The sequence below is a fragment of the Salmo salar genome, chromosome ssa03 (assembly GCF_905237065.1).
Source record: "Salmo salar chromosome ssa03, Ssal_v3.1, whole genome shotgun sequence".
NCBI classification, from domain to species: domain Eukaryota; kingdom Metazoa; phylum Chordata; class Actinopteri; order Salmoniformes; family Salmonidae; genus Salmo; species Salmo salar.
The window spans coordinates 36,274,037-36,286,511 of record NC_059444.1 but is presented as its reverse complement, the minus strand read 5'-3'; the positions used below and the strand labels follow the sequence as shown (position 1 = coordinate 36,286,511).

The following is a 12,475-nucleotide window of genomic DNA, read 5'->3' as shown; positions in this document are numbered from 1 at the left end:
CTATCACAGTGCCATCCGTTTTGTCACCAAAGCCCCATATACTACCAACCACTGCAACCTGTATGCTCTCGTTGGCTGGCCCTCGCTTCATATTCGTCACCAAACCCACTGGCTCCAGGTCATATATAAGTCTTTGCTAGGTAAAGCCCTGCTTTATCTCAGCTCACTGGTCACCATAGCAGCACCCACCCGTAGCACGCGCTCCAGCAGGTATATTTCACTGGTTACCCCCAAAGCCAATTCCTCCTTTGGCCACCTTTCCTTCCTGTTCTCTGCTGCCAATGACTGGAACGAATTGCAAAAATCACTGAAGATAGATGGAGACTCATATCTCCCTCACTAACTTTAAGCACCAGTTGTCAGAGCAGCTCACAGATCACTGTACATAGCCCATCTTGTAAATAGCCCATCCAAATACTGTTATTATAACTTTTTGCTCCTTTGCACCCCAGTATCTCTACTTGTACATTCATCTTCGACACATCTGTCACTCCAGTGTTTAATTGCTGAATTGTAATTATTTTGCACTATGGCCTATTTATTGCCTTACCTCCCTTAACTTACCTAAACTTGCACACACTGTATATATACTTTTTTTCCTATTGTGTTATTGACTATGTCTGTTTATTCCATGTGTAACTCTGTGTTGTTGTTTGTGTCGCACTGCTTTGCTTTATCTTGGCCAGGTTGCAGCTGTAAATGAGAACTTGTTCTCAACTAGCCTACCTGGTTAAATAAAGGTAATATACATATATATTTATTTTATTCCAAAATACCATGGACATTATTGTATCACAATTCCAGTCAGCCATTGCAAGTGTACCCATGAGTTTACCAGTCAATTGCCAGAGTTAGAAGCCCATTCTATTCATTCTTATTTCTATGGTTTCAGCATAGAGCCCCACAGTGGAGGTGTCGTACTACCCATAAAACCTAGCGGTCAAACAGGGAAATGGTTCCAATAGTTTTTACACCATTCATTTTTCCCCATAGGGGATTTTAGAAACACTTAAAATAAGGCCTGTGTTTCATGTAGGCTAACCCTGGCGTAACGTTTTGATAACCATGTAAATCTTTTTCGGACAAGATTACTTTTATCAGTATATTCAGCTCTATTTACTCTCAGATTCAGAAATGCTAAATAGCATCAAAGTAGACATCATGCATCATAACAGGAATTGTCACTTAAAAATTCGCCCAAGACAGTTAACAGCATTGTCAATTTAAAGAAAATGTAGACAATTTATTAATTGCTACATTAAGCTAACATTAGATAGTTAATCGAGAGATTCATACCTTTGCCTCGATTCAGCAGTCTCGTCCAGATCATCATGGCGTTTGTACATCATGATAGCCACATTAGCAGCTAATTATCATTTCATTTGTGTGGGGTAAATACAGACTAATATATTGATAAATCAACCTTTTAAATGTCTCTCGGTAAGCCTTCGCGAAACACAGCACCTTTAAGTGTTTCTAAAATCCCATATGGAAAAAACAATTGGAACCATTTCCCGTTTGACCGCTAGGTTTGGAGTATTATGACCCATACTGTGTGACACTATTGTCTCAATGAAGAGTTTGGCTTTCGACTAGCCACGTGCAACAAGCAAGCGCAGTTACAAGCCTGCTAGGAGTTATGCTGCGTTCAAAACTGGGAACGAGGTCAAATCATGACGTCAGTGATCTTCAGGTCCGAAAGTTGGAGCTCAAAGATGCCTCAGTTCCCGAGTTGGAATTCCGAGTTGGATGACCGTTCAAATCGATTTTTCCCAGTGGAGCTCGTTTTTTTCTCGAGTTCCCAGTTGTTTCGAACACACTGAAGTCGGAGATGTCCGAGTTCCCAGTTGTTTTGAACGCGGCAGGCGGACGGACGAGCAATATCCACGGTCAGAGCATGGTAGAATATTTGATGACAATTATTTCATTCCAAGTCATCATCTCGTCTCTATAGAGCTGCCGCCTTTGCTGTCTGACAAATTCACTATTTTGTAGTTCATCAAAGTAAATAAGGCATACTTTAATGATTTCTGAATACTATGAATCACTTAGGTCATGTATTTTCAGGTCTCTCCGCAGCAGGTATAAAAGAAAAACAGCGCGGATAAGTAGCAATGGATTATGGTCATTATATGTCATAGCAGGTGCTCCGAATGTTTTGTGTATAATTTGTCACCTCAAATAACCTGACGTCTGAAAAGGTCCAGATGACACCAAAGAATGGACATATTCACTGATTTGGAAAATAATTAATATTCATTTAGGATTTACAGATTAACCTTAAATGGTATGAGCTCACTGGTAATACTAAACATTTATATTTGAATAAGATCCAGTTAAACAGCTAAAATGATGGGATGTATACATAGGCTATTGGTAAACTTGTTTGCTGTTTTAATTGTATTGAACAATTCTACAAAGCTGCTACTCATATTCACTTTTTGACGATGTATGATATGATTTGACATTCATCACTTTGGAACGAATGTGTTCTTCCTATTCGTCCCTCCCACTGCAAACCTAGCTGTGCCGCGTTCAGAACAAATGGGAACTGTGAACTCTGACAAAACATTTTATACTCACGTCATTTCACTGCGTCTACAGTACAGTTGTTTGGATAGAGAAGATGGCTTCAGGGTCAGCCGGAGAAGACACAGAACTGGATGAGTTATTGGACAGTATGATTTTACATTACTCCCCGAGTGAAGTGTGATTGTAATCAATCCTGCCAAAAGATACATTCATACAAAGAATGGTGTAAAACGTGGATCAACGCGTCTTGTTAGCTAGCTAGCTAACTTTAGCTAGCTTAGATGGTGGAATTTGGTTGGACCTGCCTGCCAAGTCCAAAACGAAAGCCAGGCATTATCTTACAAAATCTCATGTCCTTTGCTGTTTACAACGGGGTCATCATTAGCATTACAACGCTGCAGCAGATGGCTCAGTGGGGGTTTATATGATATCATAATTTGTCGTTCGCTTTGACCCCGATTTGACAGAAATGGAATGGCATCAAATGTGGTAGCAAGTTAAAACTCAAGCTGCCCTTGATTTATTATTATTTTATTTTTTTACGGTTGACAGCTATTGTGATCTGGATTGTCAGACAGCTCTGTCATTGTTTATGTCAACTGGATAACCAATTTGAATTTATAATGTTGGCATACTAGTAACCAATACATTTACATTACATTTAAGTCATTTAGCAGACGCTCTTATCCAGAGCGACTTACAAATTGGTGCATTCACCTTATGATATCCAGTGGAACAACCACTTACAATAGTGCATCTAAATCTTTTAGGGGGGGGGGGGGGGGTTAGAAGGATTACTTTATCCTATCCTAGGTATTCCTTAAAGAGGTGGGGTTTCAGGTGTCTCCGGAAGGTGGTGATTGACTCCGCTGTCGTGGCGTTGTGAGGGAGCTTGTTCCACCATTGGGGTGCCAGAGCAGCGAACAGTTTTGACTGGGCTGAGCGGGAACTGTGCTTCCTCAGAGGAAGGGGGGCCAGCAGGCCAGAGGTGGATGAACGCAGTGCCCTTGTTTGGGTGTAGGGCCTGATCAGAGCCTGATCAATACCACTTTGTATAGACGGCTGCCAGACTAGACTAGAGACTACTGTTATCTTGATAGCAGGAATTTAATGCAATTACCATATCATAATCTGACGTTTTAATAATTCCAGTAGGTTGGTGAAGTTGTACTCCTAACATCAGAGATGGTAATGGTGGTAATGTATATAAAAGATGGGTTTCTAAAGTAGAAGTAGTGACCTCATCATTCTCAGTTTAATAATCGACTAATACATGACTGAATTGCACATTGACCCAGACGTTGAAGAGTTGACCTTTGTCCTCTAGCTACCTGCTCAATCTCTTCACCTCGTCTTGACCTGCTCCTTCTAAATGCTGATAACTGTGCCACAACATCTCCACTTCTACTGTCTTTCCTCTATTAAAGGTGCGCTCGATGACTTTGAGAAGACAAACTCGGCTACCTTGGGCCCAGCCCCTGCTGCTGCCATGGCTCCCCCATCAGCCAAGGGCAGTGAGGAGAAAGTAAGTGAATCTTTTCCCTGGTTTATAGAATGTCCCCTAACTTCACCAGTTGCCTGGTGCTTGCTTATAAGAAACTCTGGTTGTTGGTGTTTTGATTGTGGTACAGAAGGTATCTTTCAATGTCTCAATGTCTGTCAACCCTTCCCTATACATTTCTATCTGTAAATGGGGGAAGATCAATTGACCAAGAGTTTGTTTACCTGTTGATGCAAATCTCTCTAGCTCCCTCTACTGGAGGACAGTCAGTTCTTCGAGGCTCTGTTTGAAGGTGAGATGGCCTCTCAGGCAAAGGAAGAGTGGGAGAAAGCCATGACTGAACTCGCACAGGAAGAACCTGAGCTGCTGCAACACTTTCACAAATTGTCAGAGGCAGCAGGGAAAGTTGGTAAGCATCCACATATTTTCAGTTCCATACTTACGTGCCCGTCTGTTTTTATTAATGTCAGTGTTTCTCCCCCCTGTGTTTTGCATATATATATATATATAGCTCAAAAAAATAAAGGGAACACTTAAACAACACAATGTAACTCCAAGTCAATCACACTTCTGTGAAATCAAACTGTCCACTTAGGAAGCAACACTGATTGACAATAAATTTCACATGCTGTTGTGCAAATGGAATAGACAACAGGTGGAAATTGTAGGCAATTAGCAAGACACCCCCAATAAAGGAGTGGTTCTGCAGGTGGTAACCACAGACCACTTCTCAGTTCCTATGCTTCCTGGCTGATGTTTTGGTCACTTTTGAATGCTGGCGGTGCTTTCACTCTAGTGGTAGCATGAGACGGAGTCTACAACCCACACAAGTGGCTCAGGTAGTGCAGCTCATCCAGGATGGCACATCAATGCGAGCTGTGGCAAGAAGGTTTGCTGTGTCTGTCAGCGTAGTGTCCAGAGCATGGAGGCGCTACCAGGGGACAGGCCAGTACATCAGGAGACGTGGAGGAGGCCGTAGGAGGGCAACAACCCAGCAGCAGGACCGCTACCTCCGCCTTTGTGCAAGGAGGAGCAGGAGAAGCACTGCCAGAGCCCTGCAAAATGACCTCCAGCAGGCCACAAATGTGCATGTGTCTGCTCAAATGGCCAGAAACAGACTCCATGAGGGTGGTATGAGGGCCCGACGTCCACAGGTGGGGGACGTTTGGCATTTGCCAGAGAACACCAAAATTGGCAAATTCGCCACTGGCGCCCTGTGCTCTTCACAGATGAAAGCAGGTTCACACTGAACACGTGACCGATGTGACAGAGTCTGGAGACGCCGTGGAGAACGTTCTGCTGCCTGCAACATCCTCCAGCATGACCGGTTTGGCGGTGGGTCAGTCATGGTGTGGGGTGGCATTTCTTTGGGGGACCGCACAGCCCTCCATGTGCTCGCCAGAGGTAGCCTGACTGCCATTAGGTACCGAGATGAGATCCTCAGACCCCTTGTGAGACCATATGCTGGTGCGGTTGGCCCTGGGTTCCTCCTAATGCAAGACAATGCTAGACCTCATGTGGCTGGAGTGTGTCAGCAGTTCCTGCAAGAGGAAGGCATTGATGCTATGGACTGGCCCGCCCGTTCCCCAGACCTGAATCCAATTGAGCACATCTGGGACGACATGTCTCGCTCCATCCACCAACGCCACGTTGCACCACAGACTGTCCAGGAGTTGGCGGATGCTTTAGTCCAGGTCTAGGAGGAGATCCCTCAGGAGACCATCCGCCACCTCATCAGGAGCATGCCCAGGCATTGTAGGGAGGTCATACAGGCACGTGGAGGCCACACACACTACTGAGCCTCATTTTGACTTGTTTTAAGGACATTACATCGAAGTTGGATCAGCCTGTAGTGTGGTTTTCCACTTTAATTTTGAGTGTGACTCCAAATCCAGACCTCCATGGGTTGATAAATTGGATTTCCATTGATTATTTTTGTGTGATTTTGTTGTCAGCACATTCAACTATGTAAAGAAAAAAGTATTTAATAAGATTATTTCATTAATTCAGATCAAGGATGTGTTATTTTAGTGTTCCCTTTATTTTTTTGAGCAGTATATATTTTAGCTATATATATATATATATATTGATTATTATTTTTTTTCTTTTTTTTTTCTTTTTACAGGTACTGATGTAGCCTCCCAACAAGAATTCACTTCCTGTCTCAAAGATACCCTCAGTGGATTGGCTAAAAATGCAGACAACTTACAGGTAGTTCAGATGATTATAATTTGGATGTTTTTTAATAAGTAATGAAAGGTTTGGTTATCACCAGCCTTGGACAATGTTCTGAAAATATTGACCATTGGTGGAATGTCCCTTTCTACTTCAATGCATTTCAGACTGTTCTCGTGTTTTTATTAATCAGAGTGCAGGATTGGCTGGAGAGGATCTGGCAAAGACTCTGGAAGGGCTGGATTTGGATGAGGGTGGAGAGCGGGGCGGGCAAGATGGAAACATCCTGCCGATCATGCAGTCCATCATGCAGAATCTTCTCTCCAAGGAAGTGCTCTACCCGTCAATCAAAGAAATCACTGACAAGGTTAGTGTGTTTTTTCTTTGCTTATGTTTGGGTTTTCCCTCAAATTATACTTATTCTTATTTTTTATATATCTTGCCCATTACCCAACTTTCTAACTGGATAACTGATTGTCATTCACTCCTCATGCAGTATCCTGAGTGGCTGAACAGCAATCGTCAGTCCCTCCCCCTAGATCAGTTCCAGCGCTACGAACAGCAGCACAGGGTCATGGGAGAGATCTGCAGCCAGTTTGAGAAGGAGGGAGATGGGGAGAATAGCTTTGAGAGCATTCTGGAAATCATGCAGCAGGTGAGAAACTTGCATGAACTGTTGCTTGTCATCCATACTGATGGTTTCCTGTGCATTGATATTGATTGCGTTATCTGAATTTTCAGCTACAAGACCTAGGCCAACCACCCAAAGAGCTGGCTGGTGAATCAGTATGTTTCTCCTCTCACTTGCTCTCTCTTTCTTTGTCTACCAACCTATCTTTGTTAGTGCAGATGGATAGTAATGTTAAATTGAACCCCATATCTGTTTTCCCCCATCAGCCACCTGGCCTAAACTTTGACCTGGAATCCCTGAATCTCACAGGAGCCTCTGGGACTGGAGCTGCAGATCAGTGCTCGATCATGTGATCTCAGAGCAGCCAGGTCAATTGATACACAGGCTAGGGCCGTGTGCAACGGGGCTGACGAGGGAGGACCATCAATCACTAGAGCAGAAGGACAAGGAGGAGAACGAGACTGTTTGCACTGCTCTCCTAACATATGTTTCTGTGTCAAAATAGAAGAGCACTGTGAAGGGTGGCAAAACAAACCAATGTGACCACACCCTTCGGTAACTCACTGATCATTACATAACTGATTTTAAGTCAATTGCTTTGGTTTGTCATAATAAGCTCTTCCAGGTCATTTATAGTACAGGTAGTAGCATTCCCACGCACAGCTCAACTGACTAGCACTTGACTTATCTGGCAGTTTTTACACTCACCACTGTTTAGCCTCATGGTAAGACTGGTTGAACTGCCCTATTGGTTAAAACAGTGCCTTGCACATTTTTGTTGAGAATTTGAGAATGTTCATTATTGTTATGAGTCTTACAGCAGGGATATTAGGGTTCTCTGTTGTAAGAGTTGCTGAGTGATGATTGAGTTGTATCATGGGGCTGCGTGCCTAACAAAGGTTGTTGAGTCAGTGTCACAGTTCCAGTCATCAATAAAGTAACACTAACACCTCGGGTTGATTCAGGTTGTTTCTGTTTTTTAGATTTACAAAATGTGTCATTGAAGTATTTAAGGAAAAGAAAATGGAAGAGTTAAACTTGCCTCCTAATTTCATAACATAATCATAAGACGGCTAGCTGATTTTAGAGACTTTACCTGGGTTCTCGCTTAGTTATATCTTCCCAATAGCTGCCATGTTGTACCAGAGATGGTAAACTGGTCTGTGCACATGATTTGACCTCCAGTTTTCATGTTGGTTCAAAAGTCATTGTTATATCGATAAGAGTCCACAGCCGCAGAGCCAGTCATGCGGCCAATTGGGGCTCCCGAGTGGCGCAGCGGTGTAAGTCACTGCATCTCAGTGCAAGAGGCGTCACTACAATCCCTAGTTCGAATCCAGGCTGTATCACATCCGGCCGTGATTGGGAGTCCTGCAGGGCGGCGCACAATTGGCTCAGCGTCGTCCGGGTTTGGACCGGGTTGGAGAAAATACTGTGTTTTGCACGATTATATTGAAACCGGTACCACTACCGATATGTGACCTTGCATTGATCTAAAGAAAAATAATAAAAATTATGATAATATATGGTATTTGTTTTCTAAAGCGACAGATACAACTACAAACATTTAAAACCTTTTCTGAGAACCTTTACAGGTGTGGATTTTAAGTGATGTGCAAAAATTACTTTTCCCAGTGGCCTTTGCTGTGGGCACAGTGATAGTAGTGTTAGAGACACTGTGGAAGTACACTCCTTGTGTTTGCCAGTAGTTTGCTGTTTCTTTAGATTAGAGTGAGTGGAGTGACCTTGACATTCCTTATATTTCATATGCCAACATATGCATTGACTGAATCTTAGGGAGTAGCCTTAGTAATGATTTTCATTAGTCAAATTGGGTGACTTCATTAGACTACCTGTATGTACTCTTCTATGCCCTACATCCAGACATGTCCTGGTCATAGAATGTATTGGCAGCTGGTATCTAGAGTGGATCACCTCAAACAATGTGACTTACTTAATTTGCATCACTTGTGGTAAACATACATCAGGTTGATAGACTCATGGAACAGCAGATAAGAAGAGGAGTGTGATAGAAATAACAAAGAATATATAGGCCTGCCATTTGCATATGGCTGTGAGGGGAGATGAAGTTAGCATATTATTGCCACATGTTACTGCAAGAGGAAAATTATCAGACCAAGTAACACTGTCAGAGCTGATAGCCTCTGTTCAGGACTGGTGTCGTTCATCCAATTATTTTTACCCGATTAGCTACATGTCTTTCCACTGTCATCATTCAATCATCAGTCTGAATATATTGTATAAATAAACTAACTCTGTGTAAAATCCACTATATATACAAAAATATGTGGACAACCCTTCAAATTAGTGGGTTTGGCTAATTCACCCACACCCGTTGCGACAGGTGTATAAAAATCGAGCACACAGCTATGCAATCTCCATAGGAAAACATTGGCAGTTGAATGGCCTTACTCAAGAGCTCAGTGACTTTCAACGTGCCACAATCATAGGAGGCCACCTTTGCAACAAGTCAGTTCGTCAAATTTCTGCCCTCCTAGAATTGCCCTGGTCTACTGTAAGTGCTGTTATTGTAAAGGGGAAACATCTAGGAGAAACAACGGCTCAGCCACAAGGTGGTAGGCCACAAGCTCATAGAACCGGACCGCCGAGTCCTATAGCGTGCAAAAATCGTCTGTCCTTGGTTGCAACACTCACTATCGAGTTCCAAACTGCCTCTGGCAGCAACGTCAGCACAAGAACTGTTCGTCGGGAGCTTCATGAAAGGGGTTTCTATGGCAGAGTAGCCACACACAAGCCTAAGATCACTATGTGCAATACCAAGTGTTGGCTGGAGTGGTGTAAAGCTCGCCGCCATTGGACTCTGGAGCAGTGGAAACGCATTCTCTGGAGTAATGAATCACGCTTCACTATCTGGTAGTCCGGCGGAAGAATCTGGGTTTGGCGGATGCCAGGAGAATGCTACCTGCCTCAATGCATAGTGCAAACTGTACATTTTGGTGGAGGAGGAATGATAGTCAGGGGGTGTTTTTCATGGTTCTGGCTAGGCCCCTTAGTTCCACTGCGGGGATATCTTAACGCTACAGCACACAATGACATTCAAGACGATTCTGTGCTTCTAACTTTGTGGCAACAGTTTGGGGAAGGCCCTTTCCTGTTTTAGCATGACAATGCCCCCGTGCACAAAGCGAGGTCCCTACAGAAATGGTTTGTCGAGATCGGTGTGGAAGAACTTGACTGGCCTGCACCTGACTTCAACCCCATCAAACACCTTTGGGATGAATTGGAACGCCGACTGCGAGCCAGGCCTAATCGCCCAACAGCTGTGCCCGACCTCACTAATGTTCTTGTGGGTGAATGGAAGCAAGTTTCCAACATCTAGTGGAAAGCCTTCCCAGAGGAGTGGAGGCTGTTATAGCAGCAATGTGGGGACCAACTCCATATTAATGCCAATGATTTTGGAATGAGATGTTCGATGAGCAGGTATCCACATACTTCTGGTCATATAGTGTATATTATGAAATAAACTAACAATGTTTATGAATAAACAAACCAACTCACTTTGTTTTCCGTTTGTTTTATGCTTTGTTCAGATCTGAAGAAAGATAATTGCTGGTTGAAAACACTGTGTAAATAGTGGCGAAGAACATGGCTGATGTTTTACATTGTTCCAACCAACAGTTTTAAATTTTTTTTTTTTTTTTGTGTAACTTATTTTTAACTTATTGTGTACATAATGTTGCTGCTACCATCTCTTGTGACCGAAAAATAACTTATGGACATCAGAAAAGCGTTACTCACCGCGGACTGGAAGAAACTTTTTCCTTTAACGAGTCCGACGAGAAGGATATCCTGCTTTCAGTGGAACAGGCCCAGATCCACGCCTTTTGCGTGAAGAAAGGACGCCAGAAAAGGGGACACAGATTGGGGATCCTTCTGAGAATCCGGAGGCGAGCGTGTAAACTCCCAATGCCTTCCATTCTTCTTGCTAACGTGCAATCATTTGACCTACTATTAAGATTATCCTACAAACGGGACATTAAAAACTGTAACATCTTATGTTTCACCGAGACGTGGCTGAACGAAGATACGGACAACATAGAGCTAGTGGGATTTTCCATGCACCGGCAGAACAGAGACGCTATCTCTGGTAAGACGAGGGGTGGGGGTGTGTGTCTTTTTTTGTCATTAACAGCTGGTGTGCGATGTCTAATATTAAAGAAGTCTCGCGGTATTGCTCGCCTGAGGTAGAGTGCCTTATGATAAGCTGCAGACTACATTATTTACCAAGAGAGTTCTCATCTGTATTATTTGTAGCTGTCTATTTACCACCACAAAACAAAGCTGGCACTAAGACCGCTCTCAACCAACTCTATAAGGCCATAAGCAAAGAAGAAAATGCTCACCCAGAAACGGTGACTGGGGACTTTAATGCAGGCAAACTTAAATCAGTTTTACCAAATTTTTACTAGCATGTCACATGTGCAACCAGGGGGGAACAAAACTCTAGACCACCTTTACTCCACACACAGAGATGTATACAAAGTGCTCCCACGCCCTCCATTTGGCAAATCTGACCATAATTCTATCCTCTTGATTCCTGCTTACAAGCAAAAACTAAAGCAGGAAGCACCAGTGACTCGCTCAATACGGAAGTGGTCAGATGACGTGGATGCTACACTACAGGAATGTTTTGCTAGCACAGACTGGAATACGTTCTGGGATTCGTCCAATGGCTTTGAGGAATACACCACCTCGGTCATCGGCTTCATCAATAAGTGCATCGATGACGTCGTTCCAACAGTGACTGTACGTACATATCCCAACTAGAAGCCATGGATTACAGGCAACATCCGCATCGAGCTAAAGGCTAGAGCTGCCACTTTCAAGGAGTGGGAGACTAATCCGGATGCTTTTAAGAAATCCCACTATGCCCTCAGACGAACCATCAAACAAGCAAAGCGTCAATACAGGATTAAGATTGAATCCTACTACACCGGCTCTGACACTTGTCGGATGTGGCAGGGCTCGAAAACTATTACAGACTACAAAGGGAAACCCCGACACGAGCTGCCCAGTAAAGCGAGCCTACCAGACGAGCTAAATGCCTTTTTGTGCTCGCTTCGAGGCAAGCAACACTGAAGCATGCACGAGAGCACCAGCTGTTCTGGATGACTGTGTGATAACGCTCTCGGTAGCTGATGTGTACAAAACCTTTCAAACAGGTCAACATTCACAAAGCCGCTGGGCCAGACGGATTACCAGAACGTGTACTCACAGCATGCGTGGACCAACAGTCAAGTGTCTTCACTGACATTTTCAACCTCTCCCTGACCGAGTCTGTAATACCTACATGTTTCAAGCAGACCACCATAGTCCCTGTGCCCAAGGAAGCGAAGGTAACCTGCCTAAATGATTACCACCCCGTGGCACTCACGTCGGTAGCCATGAAGTGCTTTGAAACGTTGGTTATGGCTCACATCAACAGCATCCTCCCGGACACCCTAGACCCACTCCAATTCGTCCCAACAGATCCACAGAGGGAAACCCAGACGCGAGCTGCCTAGTAAAGCGAGCCTACCAGACGAGCTAAATGCCTTTTATGCTCGCTTCGAGGCAAGCAACACTGAAGCACAATCGCACTCCACACCGCCCTT

At 43.8% G+C, this 12,475-nt stretch overlaps 1 protein-coding gene across 1 annotated transcript; it reads left to right on the top strand.

Annotated features, from left to right (window-relative positions):
- The first annotated feature begins 2,486 nt into the window (after window positions 1–2,486).
- LOC106600385 (peroxisomal biogenesis factor 19) lies at window positions 2,487–7,793 on the top strand. Its single transcript, XM_014191691.2, has 8 exons — window positions 2,487–2,678; window positions 3,960–4,057; window positions 4,280–4,442; window positions 6,159–6,244; window positions 6,402–6,575; window positions 6,705–6,863; window positions 6,950–6,994; window positions 7,106–7,793. Exons 1-8 carry the CDS (start codon window positions 2,627–2,629, stop codon window positions 7,190–7,192), a joined length of 864 nt encoding a protein of 287 aa, XP_014047166.2. The 5' UTR covers window positions 2,487–2,626; the 3' UTR covers window positions 7,193–7,793.
- The last annotated feature ends 4,682 nt before the right edge of the window (window positions 7,794–12,475 follow it).

Bases quoted from the DNA above. Each gene is read 5' to 3' on its own strand.
- LOC106600385 (XM_014191691.2), top strand. From the start codon at position 2,627: ATGGCTTCAGGGTCAGCCGGAGAAGACACAGAACTGGATGAGTTATTG. The intron at 6,245-6,401 runs GTAGTTCAGATG...TTTATTAATCAG, and splicing joins AAAATGCAGACAACTTACAG to AGTGCAGGATTGGCTGGAGA. The intron at 6,576-6,704 runs GTTAGTGTGTTT...CTCCTCATGCAG, and splicing joins TCAAAGAAATCACTGACAAG to TATCCTGAGTGGCTGAACAG.